This window comes from Homalodisca vitripennis, unplaced genomic scaffold (genome assembly GCF_021130785.1).
Source record: "Homalodisca vitripennis isolate AUS2020 unplaced genomic scaffold, UT_GWSS_2.1 ScUCBcl_1970;HRSCAF=6258, whole genome shotgun sequence".
NCBI lineage: Eukaryota > Metazoa > Arthropoda > Insecta > Hemiptera > Cicadellidae > Homalodisca > Homalodisca vitripennis.
In genome coordinates this window covers 27,278-48,817 of record NW_025778073.1, presented here as the reverse complement: position 1 = coordinate 48,817, position 21,540 = coordinate 27,278, and the positions used below count along the sequence as shown (strand labels likewise).

Below are 21,540 nucleotides of genomic sequence, written 5' to 3'. Positions count from 1 at the left end.
TTGCCCTTCTTGAGCGTCTGTTTTGCGTGGTGTACAACAAACTGCTCGCTCTCTCTCGATTGGTGGGGCCACCAGAAACTCAGCTTGTTTGCGAAGTAGTGGCAGGTACCAAGCGCGCTCCATTACACTCCGATAAACGGTGGTCGCACTTGAAGTCTTCCAGGCCCAAGAACCGGACTTGCCAGTGACTGCCAACCTCCTTCAGCACATCAGCTGTATGCTGGTAACATGTGTAAGAGATTACTATCGTCATCCATTTATGTCAAAACTAGCAATTTGATGCTTTTAAATATGAAAAGCACTCCAATAATTTAAAGGCAACTCCTCACCAAATTTAACACAAACTAAGGGTACAATTTTTTATTGCTTTATGTTGTAAAAAATAAGTTATTTAACTTATTTTTTTAAAGTTTGTTAATAAGATGGAAAGGGTTATTTTAAAAGGTAAAATAGGGAAAACCCATTTTCTTTCCTATTTCATGAACTAGTTATATCCTCAATTTGGATGAAAAGGGGTAGATTTAAATCCTTGAAGTGTTATGATACATTTTGTAACGTAGAAAGATGGCAAATGTCCAAAAACCCCAAATTAATTTTAAACCCTATTATTACCATTTCTCCATAATTTTGTACTTTCATAGAAAACAAATAATTGGAGTCTTAATTGGTGTCAATTAATTTTTCCCTTACAATGAACAATTTTTATTACAAAGAAAAAGTTACAAAAAATGAAGGTCAGATCAGTCAAAGACAAGAAGGGGAAAGTTTAGTTCTTTGCGATATACCTTCATTTTAATACCTCGTTTAACTGGTTATGTAGTCTGCAGCCAACGTAGCTTGAGTTTCTTCTCATACAAGGGGCGAGGCGGTGTGTTGGGAAGTTTGGGGGGGGGGGTTTTTTGTTATTTAAATGTGTAAAAAAACATCTAAAAGTAAAAGGGCTGTTTGAAAAGTCCTAGGCTTGACATCCACGAGTCACTCATACAAGTTGAAGTTCATAAGTGACATCACAATAACTAAACAAGTGTATTTAGTCCTTTCGAAAACTCCACTTCAGACGTCGGTTTTTATGCTGTTCTTGGGAGTCAGGCTCCATGTGGTAAATATCCAAAGAAGCTTGCTTATACAAAAGGCCACCATAAAACTGTCCAGACTCCTGGATACTAGACACCTGCAGAGAGGCTGTTCAAGTCACATTGGGAATATTAACCCCAAATCTGTCTCTACATGCCCAAAAAGTTCTGATGCATGCTGATCACGCAAAAAAATGCTGTGAATATCTAGCACATGCACAACATATTTGGTGCTCAAACTACAGTCTTACAGCACACTGCACTGCATGCTCCCGAAATATGAGAAAAATACAACATACTAAGGTATTAAATTTCTCCATCATCTGTCCAAGCAGACTTAAGAATACAGAAATAGGGAATTTAAAACAAAAAGCAAGACTCCACAGCTGGCTGTTTCAACAGTCTTTTTACTCCAATACTTTGATAAATATGTAATAAATGATATTTTGATTTGATTTGAACCATGAACAAAGATCAAAAATAAAATCATATCAAAATTTCAACGATGAAGAAGGTAATGACCCAATTTTTCCCAATGATTTTTTCTTTATCATTTATCCAAGAACATCATAGGGCTATAGGAAGATCAGTGTGTCATTGTCCCCCATACCTTTCAACTGTTGCCCCAAAATAAGAGCATCTAGCAGTCAATGAGTTTTTCTTGAATATTATGACGCAAGTGTGGATGGAATAAAAGGGAAAGTATGGTGATGATGAAACCCTTGAATATCACACTTTAATAATTTGCATTACAACCTTTTTAGTGAAATTGAAGAGGGAATTTTCCCTAAAAAGAAATTTAATTGTCAAGTTGCACTAATTAAAAGGTGGGGGTGCAAATTAGAACATATACAAGGAGTACAGATATAAAATAAAAACTTGGGTTTCACCAGCACATTCAAATGTTTTTTTAAAGGTAGCAACCTTAAAAACAAACCGCCCAAACACCCTTTAAAATTCTCTTCTGTCAAGAGTAAAACTAAAAAGAGATTCAATATTACATGAATGTCACAATATTTTGTCTCTGTATCTTCATTGGCTGACACTGATAAAACTATTAATTAAGTGGTCCTGACAGTTGGTTAGTGTGTAGAGCAAAAACAATTTAAAAACTTATGGAAAACGCATATTTAGTTAGGTTTAAAATTTTAACCCTAGCAAGGCTGAAAAATTTCTTTCTTAGGGGAAAGTTTCCTCTATTGATGTTCATGAAAAACTAGGTTTTTGTGCTTATACAATTTGAAATTGGCCCTCCATCCTTTCAGTAGTCTGCTTCTTTTGTAATATAACGGGCTTGTATCAAATCTGGAATTAGTAACTAGGCTATTATCAGTCTAACCTACCATAACAAAGCTGTAGCTCGATCCATACCCAGCCCAACCGTTAGATCAGTCTGGCACATTGATTTGATTGACTGTGCACTGCAATCACATTGCTCTGAGCTTCGCAGACAACCCACATCTGTAATAGTAAAATTGATTTTTTTATGTGGGATATTTTTTACGTATGTACACTTTTTTTTAAAAAAAACCCAAACTTTAAAACAAAAAAATTTTTCTCAAAATTTAAATTTAAATTTTAAGTTTAAATTTTTTTAAGGTTAAACCCCATTTTTCCCCAAATTTTTTTTTTAAGATATGTTAAAATTTGGCCCAAAAAAAAAAGTGTTTTTGTTTTCTTTGTTTATTTTCATTTTAAAATTAAATTTTTTTTATTCTTTTTAAATAAAAAAAGGTTTTTATTTTTGGTTTTTGGTGGGTTTTGAACTAAAAAGGCAAAAACCCTTTAATTTTTTTTTTGGGGGTTCCCGGTGTTTTTAGCACATTTATTCCCAATTGCAAATGAACCAAATTTTTTTAAAATTTTTGGTTTTTTTTGTAATTAAAAAAATTTTTTAAATTATATTTTATGAAAAACATTATTTTTTCCAAATTCAAAAAATAATTCACAAGTAATTTTTGGGTTAATGAATTTTTTTTTAACCTTTTAAAAATTTTATTTTTTAAAAATTTTTTTTTTTTTTTGGTTTTTATTTTTAAAAATTCCGTTTTAAAGGGGAAACCTTTTTAATTTTGCGTTTGAAAAAAACCTTTTAGTTTAGAGTTTTCCTTTTTAAAATTTCTTTTGGGGTTTTAAAAAAACCCCTTTAGGGGAACAGCCTAGTGAGTGTTTCCTTTTTTCTTGTTAAACCAAAATTTTTTAAAACCAATTTTTCCCCCCCCAGTTTTATAGCCTAAAATTTCTCCTTTCCCCCTTTCCCTTAAATTTGAAAATTACATGGTGAATAGGGAAAACATTTTTTTTTTCTCCCCTAAAATTTTTTTGTTTTACCCAACTTTACATTGGGGTTTTTTTACTTTCGTTCCCTTTTTTATTAAAAAGGGGTTTCCAAGGGGGTTAATCCCGAATCTAAAGGGGAAATTTCCCCGGTGTTTTAATGTCTGAGGGAAATCCCAAAAATTCCCCTCCAAAAAAGGGTCTTTAACAATGTTTTTCTTAAAAAACCCCGAACCCCTTAATTAAGAAATGGAATTTTTCTAAATTTGGAGGTTTAAATTAATTGGTAATTTTAACCTTTTATGAAATTTTAAAAAAACTGGGTGTCATTTCCCTTTGGAGCCCGACCATAAAAAAAAAAATCTAATTTAAACGGGTCAAAAAAAAATATTAATACCCACCCAATTTTAAAATTCTTAAAAAATCCACGGGAGGCGAACTTTTTCAATCTCCCCGAATTTTTGAAACCCTGAGATTAAGAAATTTTAAAAAAGGACCTTATTGGGTTCACTTTTTTTTCCCAATATATCAGGGCCCTAAACCCAAAATCCGATTTAAAATCTTTTAATCCGGCCCAAACTTTTGAAAACTTTTTAATAACCCCAAAAAAGTCCCATTCCCCCTTTTGGAAAGGGCCCCCCAAAAAACCCCCAAAAAATTTTGGTCCTTACAAAAGGGGGGGGGGGAATGTTTAAAAATTTTTTTTAAAAAAAATTTTAAAAAGGAAAACCCTTTTTGGGTTTTAAAAATTTATTTTTTATTAGAATTAAGGGCCCCCCAAATTAACTGATTGCGGGCCCCCCTTTCTATACAATTTTTTAAAAAAAAAAATTTCCCCGGGTTTTGAAAAAAAATAATTTTTTTTTTTAATAAAAAGTTTATTAAAACAAGGAAAAAGTCCGGCTCATTGAAAATTTTCCCTTTCCCCCAAACCTCTTTTTGGGGGGTTTTTCTTTTTTAATTTTTTCCCCTTTTTAGTTCTCCCCTTTTTCCCCAAAAAAGGCCCCCGTTTGAGGGGTTTTGGGGTTTTTAAGGCCTTTTCTTCCCATTTTTGTTTTTTTTTTTGTAAAACTTCAAGGGAAAAAGGGAAGCTTTTTTAAATGGCGGCTCCTTAAGGGAAAATTTTTTTGATTTTCCCAAAGGGAAAACCCCTAAATTAAAAAAAAAATTAAATTCTTTTTCTTAAAAAATTTTTTTTATTGGTTCCCCAAACAGGTTTTCCCCCAAAAATCAGGGGGGTCGGGTCCAATTTTTCCCCTTCCCCTTTTACCCCGCTTTAACTTTCAATTTAAAAAAATTCCCTTGGGTTTTTTTTAACCCGAATTGAAAAATTTTAAAAATTATAAAATTTTAAAAAATTTTAAAAAAAACCCCTGGCTGGAATTTTCCTTTTGGATTCTTAAAAACTTAGCTATTGTAAAGAAAAAACCTTTAAAAAATACCCCCAAAAAACCCTTCAACAAAATTTTAAAATTTTTTAAAGGGTTTTGGTAATGTCTCTCTTGTAAAATTAAACCCAATTTTTAAATTTTTTGGGCTTTTTAAAATTAAAAGTTTCCCCTCCAAAACCGTTTTCCACTTGGGGCCCAAATCTTGGGGGGGTTTTTAAAACCCTTTTTTAAATTTTTGTCTTTTAAAAATGTCGGCCCCCCCGGGATTTATTTTTATTTCCGTGTTTTCCGGCCAGTTAGAAAATTCTCGGATATAAAGGGGGTCCCGTTCCCCCCTTTTGAAAAAACTGTTTACTTTTCCCCCCCCATTTTACGTTTTTTTAATTTTTCTAAGATTACCTTTGACTTTAAAATTTTTTTGGGGCCCCCCATAAACCCCCGGGATTTTAAAAAATAACAAAAATTTTTCCCCCTAAGGTCTTTTGAACCAGTTTTTTAACATTTAGGAAAATTTTTTCCCAACACATGGGTTTTCCGGGGGGAAACTTTTTAAAAATTTTTTTTTTTCCCTTTATTCTTTTTCCCCCTATGGTTATTACTTTTTTAAAATTTTAAAATTTTTTGGGGGGGAAAAACCCCCAATTTTTATACCCTTGTTATTATCTTCCCGCTTTTAAATTTTCTTTTTGTTTTTCCGGTTTATCCCCTTTTTTCCCCCCAATTCAACTGGTTTCTTTTAAAATCTTAGAAATCAAAAATTTTGTTTTTGTTTTTATTTTGTGAAACAAAACTTTTTCTGAGTTCTTTAACCAAAATTTCCAGCGGGAAATACTGATTGGGGGGTTTGGGAAAACTTTTAAAAATCCCCGTTTCCCTTTTGTTGCTATTTCCCTTGGTTTCCTTAGGGCATCTTGGGGGTTTTCCACGGGGGTTATTTTCCAACCGGGAAAAAAATGTGCTCTCAAAAAGGTTCTCTGTGTTTTTATGGGGAACTTCAAAAAGGGCTTAAGACAAAAAACTGAGTTCCGGGAACTTTTGGTTTTTGGCATGTATTGGTACCTTTCTATCTTAAAAATTGAACAATTCGAAATTTGGCTTGGGTCGGGGTCGATTTTTCATATTTAAACCTTTTGGGGGGAAGGTTTTGGGCCAATCCTCCTTTAAACTTCCGCCCCGCTTTTTAGATTTTTTGGTACTACTGTTGGCCGTTTATCAAATCGGTTCCCCCGGGGATCGTGGGGGATTTTCCGCCCTTTTCCCAAAAATTTTTTTAACGGTTTCCTTAAAAGGGCGAAAATTTTTTTTCCCCCAAAAATTTTTTAAAAAATCATTGGGGGTTTTTACCCACAAAGACACACTTCCAAACTAAAAAAGGGTTACGATTTGGGTTTTTCTTCAAAACCATAATATTTTTTTTAATTTTTTTTTTTTTAATTGTTAAAAAATTTTTTTTGGTTTTTTTTTTTTTAATTTTGATTTAGGAAAAAGAAAATTTTTTTTTTTGTAGTGTTAATGTTATAACAGGGAATTTTTCAATCAAATTTTTTTTACCTTTTTGGTTTTTTTGGTTTTTTTTGTTTTAATTTTAAAATTGAGAAATTTTTTTTTTAAATTTTAATTTATTTTAATATTATTATTAATAAATTTTTTTTTTTAAGCATTAGTTTTTTCTTCTTTTGTTTTTACATTGTTTTCGTTTTTTTTTTGGGTTTTACCCCCCAAATTAGTTATGTTTTTTCAAAATTATTTTTTAGTAAAATTTTTAATTTTATTTATAGTGTTTTTTGCATCTTTTTTAATCATTTAAATTTTTCAATGAACTCACCCAGGTTTTTTAAATAGTTAGCCTTTTTTTTACAATTTTTAAAAAATTTTTTTTTAAATTTTTACCAAATTTTTAATTTTTGGGGTTTAAAATTTTATTATTCAAAACATTCCTTTTTTTTTTAAAAGGGGTTTTCTGAAAAAAAAATTTTAAAATTTTCCCCTTTAAAATTTTTTTAAAAATTTAATTTTTTTTAAAAAAAAATTTCAAGTTTATTTTTTTTAATTTTTAAAAGGCTTTAATTAGGAAAAAAGAGTTTGAATTTTTTTAAAGGGAAATTAAAAATTTAAAATTTATGGGGTTTAAATGTGGTCAGTAAATCATGTTACTTTGATTTAAAATTTTAAAAAGGATATTTAAAAAGGGAAAAAATTTTTTTAAAAAATGAGTTCAAACAAAATTTGTTTTTAAAAGTTCAAAAAAAATTAAAAAAGCGGGGGGTTTAAATGTTTGGGTTTTGATGTAAAAAAAGAAGGCAAAAAATTTGGGCTTAAAAAAAAAAAAAAAAAAACTTAAAATCTTTGGGAAACAAAATTTAATTATAAAAAAATAAAATTTTTTAAATTAAAACCCCTTTTGGGGGGGGGGGGGTAATTTTTTACCTACTTTTTGAAAATTTTTTTTTTTTTTGGATAAGGGGGGAACATTAATTTGGTACTAGTTTAAAAAAAATTTTACAAATGTATTGAGTTTAATGGGAATTTTTGGGTTTTGACTTAAAAAGCAAATATTTTAATATAAAAAAAAATTTTGCCGAAAAGTTTTTCTTTTTTTTTAATTTTTTAAAAAAATTGGTAAAAAAGAAAAAAAGTTTGTTGAATAAAAAAATTTTTAGATTAAAGTTTGATAAAAATTATTTTTGTAAATTTTAAAAAAATTTTTTAAAAAAAAAAACCAAAAAAAAAAAAAAATTTTTTTTTTTCAATAGAAAAATAAAATTTGTTTTCCTAATTTGAAATGAAAATTTAAAGGGGGGGGTTTTTTGGAAAAAAAAAAATTTTTTTAAAAAATTTTTTGGTTAAAAAAAACTAACCCCTTAATTGTTCCCCTTTTTTTTCTTTAACTAAAATTTTATTTTTTAAAAAAGATAAAAAAATTTTTTTAAAAAATTTTTTTGGTTTTTTTTTTGGACATTTTTTTTCTCCTTTAAAAAAAATTTTTAAAAATTTTTTCAAACCCCTTTCCAAAAAACCCCCCGTTAAAAAAATCTGTTTTTTTTTAAATTTTGAAAAAAAAATTCGTAATTTTGGGGGTCCATCCTTTGGCCCCCCCCTTTTTCTTTAAAAATTTTTAAAACTTGTTTGAAAATTTTATTTTTTTCAAAAATAAAAAATTTTAAATAATTAAGTTTTATTAAAAAAAATTAATTTTTTCAAAAAAAAATAAAAACCCAAATTTTAATTTTTTAGAAAAACTTATTTTTTCCAATTTTTTTTCCCTTTTCTTAAAATTTTAATAATGAAAACCTCAAACTTTAACCAAAAAAATTTTTTAACCCCCCAAAAGGGTCCAAGCCAAAATTTTGCAATCGTGGGGCAAAAAATTTTGTAGGGCATTTAAACGCACGGAAGGGGTTTTTTTAAATAAAAATTACTTGCCCTTTTGGGGGGTTTGTTTTCCCCCCAAAAAATTTAAAGGGGCCCCCCGTTTAAATGGACAAAAATAAAAAAAATTAAAGGGAAAACTAAAATGGGGATTAATTTTGAATTTGGGGTTTTTAAAATTTGGGGGGATTGCAATTTATTTGCCAAAATTAACCATTAAAAAAACAGAAAATAAACCCCCGTGGTTAAAATTGAATTTTATTTTAAACTAAAAACCCCAAAAAACCCAAAAATTTGATTTTATCAAAAAAACCGGGGGAAAAAATTAGACCAAAATTCCATTTAAAAGGTTTAAAAATTCGAAAGAAAGTGCAAAAAAGGGGGGCCCCACCTTAGCTGAGGGAAATTAAAAAAAAAAGGGGGAGGAAAAAATAAAAAAAAGCCCATGGGGGTTTTAAATTTTATTTTAATTTTTTAAAAATTTTTTTTAAACGTTTTTTTAAATATTAAACAAATTTATTAAAAAAAAAAATTTTTAAATTTTGGTTTAAAAAAATAAAATTAATTGTTTATTTTTTAAAAACATATTTTTTAGGTTAAAAGGTTTTTTAAATTTAAATTGTTTTAGTATACGTTTTAAAAAATTTTAATTATTAAAAAAAATTCTTAAATTTTTAAATGCCCAAAAATTATTAAGGCTTTTTTTTGGGGTATTTCAAACAAATATTTTTAAGGGTTTTTAAAAAAAAATATTTTTGAAAAAAATCAATTTTTAATATAAAATTTTAAAAGGAAAAAAATTTTTTGGGTTGACCCCCCCCCCCCCCCCCAAAAAAAAAAAAAAAAACCTTTCCCCAAAAAAAGGGATAAAAAAAATCCCCCTAAAAATTGGTGCCGAAAAATTTTTTAAAATTAAAAAAAATTAATAAACCTTAAATTAAACCCTTAATTTTTAAAAAAAAAATTTGGGGGAAAACTGTGGGAAAAAATAGAACTAAATTTCATTTTTCCGTTTCAGGGGGCCCGAAAATTTTTTTCCCCTTGAAACCTTTTTTAACTTGGTTTGAAATTTTTTCCCCCTTAAAAAACCCTTTTTTTCAAAAATTCCCTTTTTTTTTTCAATTGTTGTCTGGGGCCCAAAAACTTTTCGGCCAGTCCAATAAATTTCCAACGTAAAAGGGGGTTTTTTGGGTTTTTCCCATTTTTAATTAAAAAATTTTTTTAAAATTTTTCCTTTTCCCCCTTTTTTAAAAAAAAATACAAAAAGGGGGCAATTTCAATTTTAACAAAATATTTTTAAAATTCTTAAAACTTTCCCCTAAAAAAAACCCCTGCAGGGAAATTTTCCTAAAAAAAGCTTTTAAAGAAATTTTTTTTTCCCAAAACAAAACCCAATTAAACCTAAAATAATGTTTATATACAGATAATAAAAAATTTGAAAATTCAAAAATAGAATTCTTATTTAAAATTTATGAAAATTTAATTTTTTTTTTTAATTGTATTAAAAAACAATTTTAAAAAATTTTTTTTTAAAAAATTTTTATGTTTTTAATTTCCCCACTTAATTTGCTTGGACAAAATTTTTTTTGGGAAATTTCCCCTTCTTTTTCCAAAAAAGGTTTAATTTTAAATTTTAAAGGGGAATTTTTCTTCCCCATTTTTTTTACCTCCCATTCTATTTTTTTAAAAAAATTTTTCCCCGGTTTTTTTTGGGGGGGTTTTTTTTTAATTTTTTTTTTTTTAAAAAAAAAAAAGTTTTTTTGGGTTTAAATGGGCCCCAAAAATTTTTAAAAAAAATTTTGGGAAAAATTTTTTTTTTTTTTTTTTTTTAAAAAAAAAAATTTTTTTTTTAAATTTTTTTTTAAAAAAAAATTTTTTTTTAAATTTTTTTTTATTTTTTCCCCCCTTTTTTTAAAATTCTTAAAAAAAAAAATTTTTTTTTTTTTAAAAAAAATTTTTTTAAAAAAAAAAAAAAATTTTTTTAAAAAAAAAATTTTTTTTTTTTTTTAAAAATTTTAAAAAATTTTTTAATGTAATTTAAAAAAAACTTTTTTTTGAAAAAAAATTTTAAAATTTTCCCCCCGGGGTTTTAAAACCCCCTTTTTTTTTTTTCGGGGTTTTAAAAGTTATTGGAAAATTTTAAACCAAGGAAATTTTTTTAGGGAAAAAAACCTTTTAAAAATTTGTTTTTTTTACCAAAAAAAATGTATTCAAATTAAGATTTTTTTTATTTTTAAAAGCTTAAAAAAAAAATCTTTTTTTTAAAAAAAGTAAAAATTTTTAAAAAAATTTTTTTTTTTGAAATTTTAAAAATTTTTTTTAAAAAAAAATTTTAAAAAGGTCTTTTTTTAAAAAATTTTTTTTTAAAAACCCCCCATGCCCAAAAAAAAATTTTGGAATTTTTTGGGGAAAGGGGGTAAACCCAACTTGAAAATATTTTTGTTCCCTTTTTTCCCCCCCCAAAAAAACCCCTTTTAAGGGTTTAACCGGGAAAATTTTTTTAAACGGCCCTTCCCCTTTAAAAATTATTTTTTTTTTTTTAAAAACCCTTTTAACCCTTTTTTGGGTTTAAAAAAAGGGCCCCAATTTATTTTCTTTCCCGAAAAAAAAACCATTTTTTTTTAAAGGGGATTAAATGAAGTTTATTTAAAAAATTTTTAAATTTTCTTTTTTTTTTGGGGGTATTAAAAAAAAATTTGTCCCTTTTTTTCTTTTTTTAAAAAAAGGGGGGGAAAAAAATTAAAAATTTTTTTGGAAAAAAAAAAAATTTTTTATAAATTTTAAAAATTTTTGGTTATTAAAAAAAAAAAATTTTTTTTTTGGTTTTAACGGAAAAAATTTTAAAAAAAATTTTAAATAAAAAAAAAATTTTTAAAACCCAAAAAAAGAAAAAACTTTAAATTTTTTTAAAAAAAAATTTTTTTTAAAATTTTAATTTTAAAAAAATTTTTTATATTTCAATTTTTAAAAAAAAAAATTTTTTAAAAAATTTTTTAAAAAAATTTTTTTTCCCCCAAATTTTTTAAATTAAAAAAAAATTTTAAAAATTTTAAATATTTTTTTAAAATAAATTTTTTTTAAAAAAAAAATTAATTTTCCCCCCCTTTAAAATTTTTATTTTTTTTTAAATTTTTAAATTTAATCCTTTTTCTTTCAAAAAATTTTTTCAACACCTTTTAAAAAAAAAAGGGAAAATTTTAAAAGGGAAAATTCCAAAAACCGAAAAAAAAAAAATTTTTTTTTTTTCCCAAATCAAAAAAGGGTGTTTTTTTTAGGGAAAAAAGGCTAAAATTTTTTTGGGGGGGTTTTCCAATTTTAAAATTTTTGAAAAAAAAAAACAAAAAACCCCTTTTTTTTTAAAAAAGGGAAAAAACACTTTCTTTTTTATTTTTTTAATTTTTTTTTTTAAAAAATTTTTTTTAAAAATTTAGAAAAAAAAAAAAAAAAAATTTTTTAAAAATTGGGGGGTTTTATTTAAAAAAACCCAAAAAAGTTTTATGGGGAAAAAAAAAAAAAAAAACCCCAAAATTTTTGGGGGTTTTTCCCTAAGAAAAAATTTTAAAAAAATTTTTTAAAAAATTTTTTTTCCCATCTTTTGTTTTTAAATTTAAAAAATTTTTTTTTTGTAAATTTTCCCCCTTTTTTTTTGTTTTTAAAAAAAATTTTAAAACCCCTTTTTTTTTATTTGGGAATTAAAAAAATTCGGAAAAAAATTAAAAAAATTTTTTTTAAAATTAAAAACTTAATTTTTTGGGGGCCCTTTTTTTTGAAAAAAAAGGGGGGTTTATTTTTTTTTCCCTTTTTGGGGAAAAGGGTTGTGTTTAAAAAAAAATTTTTAAAATTTAAAATTTTTAAAAACCCCCAAAAAAAAACCAAAATTTTTCCGTTTTTTTAAAATTTTTTTTTTAAAATTTTTTTTAATTTTTTTTAAATTTTTTTAAAATTTTTTTTTTAAATTTTAAGTATTAAAAAAAAAAAATTTAAAATTTTTGAAAAAATCCGAATTTTTTTTTTAAATTTTTTTACCAAAAAAAAAAAAAAAAAAAAAAAAAGAAAAAAAAAAAAAAAAAAAAAAAAAAAAAAAAATTGATTTTTTTTTTATTTAAAAATTTTAAAATTGGGTTTTTGGCCCAAAACTTTTAAATTTTTAAAAAAAAAAAAATTTTATGGGTTTATTTTTTTTAATTTCTTTTTCTTTTTTTTGTTTTTTTTTTTTTCAAACCTTTTTTATAACCTTTTATTTTTTTTTCATTCCCATTTTTTTTAAAAAACCCCTTTGGGATTTTTTTTTTTTTTTTGCTTTAAAAAGGGTTTTATTTTTTTTTTTTTAAAAAAAGCCCTTTTTGGGGGGTTTATTAAAAAGGGGTTTTCTTTTTAAAAAAAAAAAAAATTTTTTTTTTAAAGGGAAAAAAAATTGGTTCAAAAAAAAAAAAATTAAAAAAAAGGGGAAAATTTTTTTTAAAAAATTTTTTTTCCCCTTTTTAAAATTTCAAAATTTAAATTTTATTAATTAAAAAAAATTGTTTTTTAAAAAAATTTTTAAATTTTTTTTTTTTTTCCCCCTTTATATTAATTTTTTTTTTTTTAAAATTTTTAAAATTTTTTTCCCATTTTTTTTTTTTTTTTAAAATTTAATAAAATTTTTTTAAAATTTAATTTAATTTTTAAAATAAAAAAAAATTAAAAAGTAAAAATTTAAAAATTAAAAAAATTTTTTTAAACCCCAATTTTTTTTAAATATTTAAATTACAAAAAACCAAAAAAAAAATTGGGGAAAATTTTTTCCTTTTTTCCCCAAAAAAATGGAAAAACCCGAGGCAAAAAGGGGTTTATGGGTAAAATTTTAAAAAAAAACCGGCCTTTTTTTCCCCCCTTTTTTTTTAAAAATTTTTTTTTTTTTAAATTTTAAATCAAAAAAAATTTTTTAAAAATTTTTTTTTAAAGAAAAAAAACCTATTTTTAATTTTTTGGGGGGAATTTTAAATTTCTTATTTTTTTAAATTTCCCTATTTATTTTAAAAAAAAAAAAAAATTTAAAATTAAAAAAAAAAACCAAAAAATTTTTCCCCAAATTTTAAAATTGTGTTTAAAAATTTTTTTTTTGGGAATCAAAATTTTAAACCCAAACCTTTTTTTCCCCCCGGGGTTTTTAAAAAAAAAAAAAATTTTTTTTCCCCCAAAAAAATTTTCTTGGTTTTTTAAAAAAAAAATTTTTAAAAAAATTTTTTTTAATAAAGAAAAAATTTTTTTTTTATTTTTTAAAATTTTAAAAAAAATTTTTTACAATATTAAATTTTTAAAAAAATTTTAAAAAATTTAATTTTCATTCCCCCAAAATTTAGTTTTTTTAAATCTTTCCCCCCTTTTTTTTTCCCCCAAAAAAAAAATTTTTTAAAAAAAAAAAAATTTTTTTTTTTAAAGGAAAAAAAAAAAGGGTATAATTAAACAAAAATTTCTTTTATCGCAATTTTTAAGTTTTTTTTAATTTTAAAATTTTCCCAAAATAATTTTTTTTTTTTTTTTGGGGCCAATTTGGGGAAAAAAAGGGGGGTTTTTACCCCGGGGCCTTTTACCTTTTAGGGTTTTTTTCTTTTTTGGAAAATTTATTTTGGGATTTTTCCCTTTTTTTTTATTAAAATTTTTAAATAAAAAAATTTTTTTAAAATAATTTTTAAAAAAAAACCCGGGAAAAAAATTAAAAGTTGAATTTTTTAATTTTTTTTTAAATTTTTAAAAAAAAGGGAAAAAAACTTTTTTTAAAAATTTTTTTTTTTTTTTAAAAAATTTTTTTGCCCCAATTTAAAAAAAATTTTAAGAAAAACCCAAATTTCCATTAAAAAAAAAATTTTAAAAATTTGGGGGATTTTTAAAAGGTAAAAATTTTAAAAAATTTTAATAAAAAAAGGGTTTAATAAAATTTAGAAAAAAAAAAAAAAACCCCTTTTAAATATTTTTTAAATTCCAAAAAAAAAAAAAACCCAAATTTTCTTTTTAAAAAAGGGCCTGCAAAAAACCTTTCAAAAAAACCCTTTCTTTTTTTTTCTTTAAAAAAAATTTTTGGGTTTTTTAAAAAAATTTTTTATTTTAATTTTTTTTAAAAAAAAAAAAATTGAAAAAAAATTTATTTTTTAAAAACTTTTTAAAATATTTTGTTTTTAAATTTAAATTTTGTCCCTTTAGAAATTAAAAATTTTTAAATTTTTTTCTTTTTTTTTTTTTATTTTTTTTAAAAAAATTAATTTTTTTAAATAAAAAAACGAAAAAAAAATAATTTTTTTTGTTTTTTAAAAAAAAAAAAAAAAAATTTTGTTTTTTTTTAAAATTTTTAAAAATGGGTAACTTGGGGGAAAATAAAAAAAAAAATTTTTTTAAGAAAAAAACCCCAAAAATTTTTAATTTCAAATTTGGAAAATTTTAAATTTTTTTTTTAAAAATTTAATTTTTTTTTTCCCAAAAATTTTTTAAAAATTTTTCTTCCCATTTTTGACAAAAAAAATTTTTAAAATTTTTTTGTTCAATTTTTTAAAACCCTTTAAAAAAATAAAAAAAAACCAAAAAAGGGGGTTTTAAAAATTTTCCCTTCAAAATTACCGGTTTTTTAAAATAAAATTAAATTTAAATTTTAAAAAAAAAAAAAAATTTAAAAAATTTGTTCTTTGGGTTTAAAATTTTTTAATTTTGAAAATATAAAAGTTTTTTTTAAAAATTTTAAATTTTTTATTTTTTTTTTCCCCAAAAAATTTTTTTTTAAAAATTTAAAAAAGGGCTCCTTTTTTTTTTTTCCCCCAAAAAAATGTTTTTTATAAAATTTTAAAAATTTTTTTTTTGTTTTTCCTTTTTTTTGTAAAAAATTTTAAAAAAAAATTTTAAAAAAGGTTTTTTAAAACAAATCCAAAAAAAAAAATTACTTTTTTTAAAAAAAAATTTTTGGCCCAAAACCTTTTAAAAATTTTTAATAATTTGTTCTTTTTTAAAAAAAATTAAAAAAAAAAACCACAAAAAATGGGAAAAAAATTTTTTATAAAATTTTTTTTCCCAAAAAAAAAATAAAAATTTTAAAATTTTTCCCCCCAAAATTTAAAAAATTTTCAAAAAAAATTTTTCCAAAAATTTAAAAACCTTTAAAAAAATATTGGGGCCAATTAAAAAATTTTTTAAATTACTAAATTTTTTCCCTTTTTTTAAAATTTTCAAATTTTTTTTTTTTAAATTTTTAAAAATTTTTTAAAAAAAAAAAATTTTTTTTTTAAAAAAAATTTTAAAAAACTTTAACATTTTTAAAATTTTAGGTAAATTTTCCCCCTTTTCTTTAAAAGATTTAAAAATTTTCAAAACCAAATCCAAAAATTAAAAAAATTTAAAAAACCCCAAAAAAAAATTTTTTTTTGGAAATTTTAAATTTTAAAATTTTTGAAAATATTTCATTTTTAAGGAAAAAAAATTTAAAAGGGGGTTTGATTTGGGAATTTTAATTACGGTTGATAAAAAAAAAAGGAAAATCTTAAAAAAAATAAAGGAAATTTTTTGGCAAAATGGGAAAGGTTTTTTTTAACTTTAAAAATTTTTTGGGTTTTAATTTTTAAAATTCCCCCTTACAAATTAAAAACCCCTTTTCTTGAAAAATAAATTTTTTTCTTCCCAAAAATTTTTTTAAGGGTTTTTAAAAACGGGTTAAAAAATTTGGAAAAACCATCCCCCTTTAAACCCCTTTGTTTTTAAAAAGGGAAAACCGTTTTGGGGTTTTAAAGTTTTGGGGGGTTAGGAAGTAAAGAAAAAATTTTTTATAGGTGAAGTTTAAAAATTTTTTTTTTTCCCCCAAAAAATTTTTTAAAAAAAATTTAAAAAAAAATTTAAATTTTTTTTTTATTTGGGCCTGGTTTTTTGGGAAATGATTATCTTTATAAATTTTTTATTAAAAATTTTCGGGGTTTTTTTTTTTAAAAAAAGGGAGAAGTCCCTTATATAAAAATTTTTAAAAAGGGTGTTTGCCCAACACTAAAAACTTAAAAAAAAAAAAAGGAAATTAAAAATTTTCAATCCCTAAAAGAAATCACCCTTTTTAAACAAAAAAAAAAAGTTAAAACATTAAACAAAAAAAAACAGTACTGAAAAACAATTTAAATTTTGAAAATTTAAACTTATTTTTTTTTTTTTTTTAAAAAATTTTTTTTTTAAAATTTTTTTATGTTTTTAATACTTTTTTTTTTGAATTGACCAAAAAAAATATTAAAATTTATTAAATTAATGGGTTTTCTTAAAAATTAAAAAAAGGGGGGGTTTTTAAATTTTTGGGAGTTATTTAAGTTTTTTTTTTTAATTTTTTTTTTAAAAAAAAAACCTTATTTAAAATTTTAGAAATTTATTTTTGTCATATTTGTATTTTCCTTTTTAATTAAAGTTTTTGCGGGTTTTTTAAAAAAATTTAAAAAAACCCCCTTTTTGAAAATTAAATTAAAAAATTTGCCAAAATTTTTTTTAAAAAATTAAAATTTAAAAAGGGTTTTTTCAAAACAATTACTTTGTTTTTAAACTTTAAAATAGGGGGGATTCCCATTTTAAAATTTTTGTTTTTAAATTTTTTATTGGGGGTTTTAAAAAATTTTCCCCCTTTATTTAAATTTGTCTTTACTTTTTAAAATTATTAAAATTAGTCCAATTCTTGTTTTTAAAGGGGTTTTTTTAAAGCTTTTAATTTTTTTTTTTTTTTTAAAAAAAATTTTTTTTTTTTTTTAAAAAAAAAAAATCAAAAAGAAACTATTTTTAAAATTTTTAATAAAAAGGGGGATGTTTTTTGTTAAAAAAAAAAAATGAGGGAGGTTTTTTTGGGGGTTTTTTAAATTAATGAGAAAAAATTATTTTTTTTTTTTTTTTTAATGAAACCAAAATTACAAAAAATTTCCAATTAAAAAAATTTTTTTAAAAACCACCGAAAAAAAAAAGGGGGAAATGGCTTTTTTAGGATTTTTTAAGGGTGTAAAAAAAAAAATTTATGGGGGTTTTTTTAAAAATATAAATGATTTTTTCCATTTTTTAATTTTTTGGGAAAAAACTGTTGAAAAAACAAAAAATTTACAGGTGTTTTTTTCTTTTTTTTTAAATCAATTAGTACTATTTTTAAAAATTTAAAATTTGTTTTAAAAAAATAAAAAAATTCAATTTTAAAAAAATTAAGTTTAAAATTTTTTATAATTTTTGTTTTTTTTCAAATGAAAGGATTTTTTTAATGAAAAATTTTTTTATTTATTTTTTTTTTAAAAAATTTTATTTTTAAAAAATTCCCGGCCCCCATAAAAATAAAAAAAATTTTTTATTTAAAATTTTTATTATAAAAAATTTTCCCCAATAAATCAATCAAAATTAAAAACCAAAATTTTGAATTAAAATTTGAAAAAAAAATACCTAAAAAATTAAAAAAAAACCAAAAAAAAAAAACCCTAAAAAATTTTTACATGAAAAAAAATTTTTAAAAAAATAAATCCACAATTTTGTAAAAATTTCAGAAAATTTCTGAAAACATTTTTTTTTTTTAAAATTTTAAAAAATTTTTAAAAAAAAAAAGGGTCTTTATAACTTTTGTAAAGGGGCTTTAAAAAAAATCCCAATTTTTTTAAAAATAAGCCCATATTTTTTTTTAAAAAAAAAAAAATTTTTTCCCCTTCTTCCCAAAATTTTCAAAAATTTATTTTTTTTACCATCTAAAAGGGAAAAAAAAATATTTTAAAATAAAACGCCCCAAGTTTTTGTTTTAAATTTGTTAAAAATTGTTCAAAAACGGTTTAAAAAACCTTTTTTTAAAACGATTTTTTTTTTAAGGGAAAACTTTAAAAAATATTTTTTTAAAACCCCCCGTTTTTTAAAACCCGTAAATGTTTCGAAACCCCTTTTATTTTTGGTTTTGGGAACCCAAAAACACCGCGTTATTAAAAACCCCTTTTAAAAAAATTTTCAAAGGAATTTTAAATTACTTTTTCATTTTTTACCGTAAAAATTTAACTCTGTAAAAAGGGTTTTAAAAAAAATTTTGGGAGTAAAAAAAAAGGTTTATTATTTTTTTAAAAAAAATTTTTTTTAAATTATAAAAAAAATTAATTTTAAAAAAAAATACTTTTTATTTTTATAAAAATGTTTTCAAAAACTAGAAACCCCCAAAAAAAAATTTTATATTTAAAAAAAAAAGGAATGGAAAAAATTTTAAAATAAAAAATTTTTTAAAACTTTTTTTTTTAAAAAAATTTTAACTTAAAAAAAAAATTAAAAAACATTTTTTAATTTAAAATTTAAAAAGATAAAATTTAACCCCCGAAAAAAGGGGCCATAACGGTAAAATTTTCCCACGGGGTTAAAATTACAAAAACATTTTTTGGTGAAAATTTTTAGTAAGGTTTTTTTAAAAACCCTTTAAAAACCTTTTAAAATTTTAAAAAAAACCTTTTCCAAAAATATGTTTAAATTAAAAACTAATTTTTAAAACAATTTTAAAATTAAAAAATTGTTATTTACTTATCCCAAAAATACCAGTACTAAATTTTTAAAAAGGAAACTTATTGTAAAAAAACCAAAAATGTTTTTTTTAACTTTAATTTAAATAAAACTTTTTAATTTTTTTTAAAAAATATGGAAGCATTTAGCCCCCGGTTCCAAAATGGGTTTTTGGGTTTACCTTTTGGAATAACAAAAAACGGGAAAAATTTTCCACGGGAAAATTTTTTTGTTTGATTATTGTTTGAAAATTTAAATTTTTTTTTATTGTTGTTTTTTTTTTTTAATTCATTTTAATTTTTTTTTTTTTTTAAAAAATTTTTAGTAAATTTTAATTGAAAATTTTTAAAAAAAATTAAATTTTTATAATTTAAATTTTAATTTTAAATTAATAGTAAATTTGCTTTTTTAAAAATTAAGGATTTTTATTGCCATTAATATGGGGGGACACACTTTTAAAATACAAAAGGTTTTTTTCCCTTTTTAAAAAAATTTTTCCCAAAAATTTTAAAACAGTTTATCAAAAAAAGGTTTTTCCCCTTTAAATAAAGGTAATATAACAAAATTATTAAAAATTTTGTTTCCCCTTTGAATTATTAAGGAAACCTTAATAAATTATATATTTCAAAAAAATTTTGAAAAAATTTGAAAGGAATTTTTTATTAAATTAACGGTATTCAAAAAAATGAAAATTTAAAAAAAAATAAAATAAAAATCAAAACCTTGAAATTAAATTTTTCTTTGGGTTTTGGGGGCCAACACAATTTTTAAAAAATTTTTAAAAAATTTTTTAAAAAAAAATATAATTTCCCTTTTTTAAAATCAAAGGGAAAAAAAATTTGGGGTTTATGAAAAATTAAATTTAACTTTTTAATTTAAATTATTTAAAATTTTTTATTAATTATTTTAAAATATTCCAAATAAAAAATATAAAAAAGGGTTTTAAAAAAACCAATTTGTAAAAAAAAAAAAAAAAAAAAAAATTAAAATTTTTTTAAGGGTGCTAATTTTGGGGTTTAAATTTTTAAAAATTTTTTAATTTAAAAAATTTTTTTTCCCCCTACGTTTTAAAAAAAAAGGGGGGGTGAATTAAATGGGCCAAAAAAATAAAAAAAAAATTTTTTGGGGTTTTTTTTTAAAAAAGAATTTTCCCTTTTTTAAAAATTTTTTTTATGTTTTTTAAAAAGGTTTAATTTTTTTTTAAATCCCCCCTGGGCAAAAAAAAATTTTTTAAACCGACTTTGTGTTTTTGGGGAAATTCCATATTAAAAACACCAATTTGAAAAATTTTAAATTTTTTTTTTAAAAATTTTTTTGGGGGCCGGGAATTACACTTTAAAAAATATTTTTTTTTTTCCCCTTGATTTTTTCAAATAGGAAATTTTTTAAAAAAAAAAAATTTTTTCAAAAAAATAAAAATTCAAATTAAAAAAATTTCCCCCCTTTAAATTGTGGAAAAATGAAAAATAAAAATTTAGGGTTAAGTTCCAGAAAAAAGTAAAATTCCAAAGTTTTTTTCTTTGCCAGGGGGTTTCTTTTTTTTCGCAAAATTTTTTTTGGGGTTTTTTTTTTGGGGGTGTAAAAAAATTTTTGTTTGTCCCGGTAGCTTTTTCTTAAAAAGCCCCCCCTTTTTAAAATTTTTAAAGGAAGTTTAAAAAAAAGGTTTATAAAAAATTTTTTTCCCCCTGGTGTTTTAAAAATAAATTTTACTTTATTTAGAAAAAGAATTTGTTTTTTAAAAAAAAAAACCCCATTTTTGGGCAATTAAATTTAACCCCTTTTAATAAATTTTAAAATTTTTTTAAAAAAAATTTTTTAAAACTTTTTTTTTTTTAAAGTTTTAATAAATAATTTTTTAAAATAATGGGGAAAATTTTTTTTCCTTTTCAAATATTTTAATTCAAAAAAAAGGGGGATTAACCTTAATTTTACATTTTGAAGAGGGGAAGAAAAACCCTTTTTTTTTTTTCCTTTTTTTCCCTTTTTTTTTGTACCAAGAAACAAAAAATTTTTTCAAGGGTTTTTTTTTTTTTTTTAAAGAAAAAGTTTATTAAAAAAAAAGTTCAAAAAAAATCGTTTTAAAAAAAATTTTTTAAATTTTAAAACCCTTTTTTAACCTTTTAAAATTTAGTGGCGCCATTTGGTTTTTTTAAGAAAGGGGGGTTTTTGGGAAAGGGGGGAAAAAGTTTAAAAAAAATAATGTTTGAAAGTAGGGGGGCCCCCCCAAAAAATTTTTTTTTAAAAAAATAAAACGGGTTATTTGTTTTTCGAAAACTTCAACGGGTTCTGCTTTGGGGGGTTTTGGGGGTTTAAATACCCAAAAATTTTTTTTAAAAGGAAAAAAAAAAAAATTTTTTTTGGGGGGGCCCCCGGGATTTAAAATATTAAAAAAAATTTTTTTTAAAAAAATTCTTGCATGTTAAAAAAATTTTTACAAAAAATTTTTGTGGTCTTTTTTTTAAAATTTGTTTTCAAAGGAAAAAATTCAACTTTAAAAAGGAAAACTCCTTTTTTGCCCAAATTAAAAATTTTAAATAATAAAAAAAAAAAAATTTAATTTTTTTCAAACGTTTTTTCCCCATTTTATAAATTTGTAAAAATAATTTTTTTTTGGGAAAAAATTTAAACAAAAAAAAAAAAAAATTTCAAAATTGTAATAAGGTAATGAAATTTAATTTTTTTTTTTTTTAAGAAAATTTGGGGTTTTTGGAAGATGGGTTTTATTCCCCAAAAATTTTTAAAATGTGGAAAAATAAAACCTCCTATTTTCTTTTTTTTTTTGAAAATTTGGGGAAAAAAAAAAGATGGGATGTAAAATTTTTAATTTTTAAAAAAAATTTGCTTTAAAACCTTTTTAGTGTTAATTGAAGGAGGACATTTCCCTAAAAGAAATTTAATTGTCAATTGCCACTAATTTAAGGTGGGGGTCTAAATTAAGAACATATACAAGG

General features: G+C 22.0%; 1 protein-coding gene across 1 annotated transcript in view; it reads right to left on the bottom strand.

The window, feature by feature from the left end:
• Window positions 1-42: 42 nt before the first annotated feature.
• LOC124371759 (collagen alpha-1(XXV) chain-like) overlaps window positions 43-21,540 on the bottom strand; it is a gene marked incomplete at both ends in the record, with an annotated part of 48,690 nt that continues 27,192 nt past the window's right edge. The window contains one exon of the mRNA XM_046830098.1: window positions 43-199. Coding sequence (XP_046686054.1) covers window positions 43-199 — 157 coding nt within the window. The remainder of the gene's footprint in view (window positions 200-21,540) is intronic.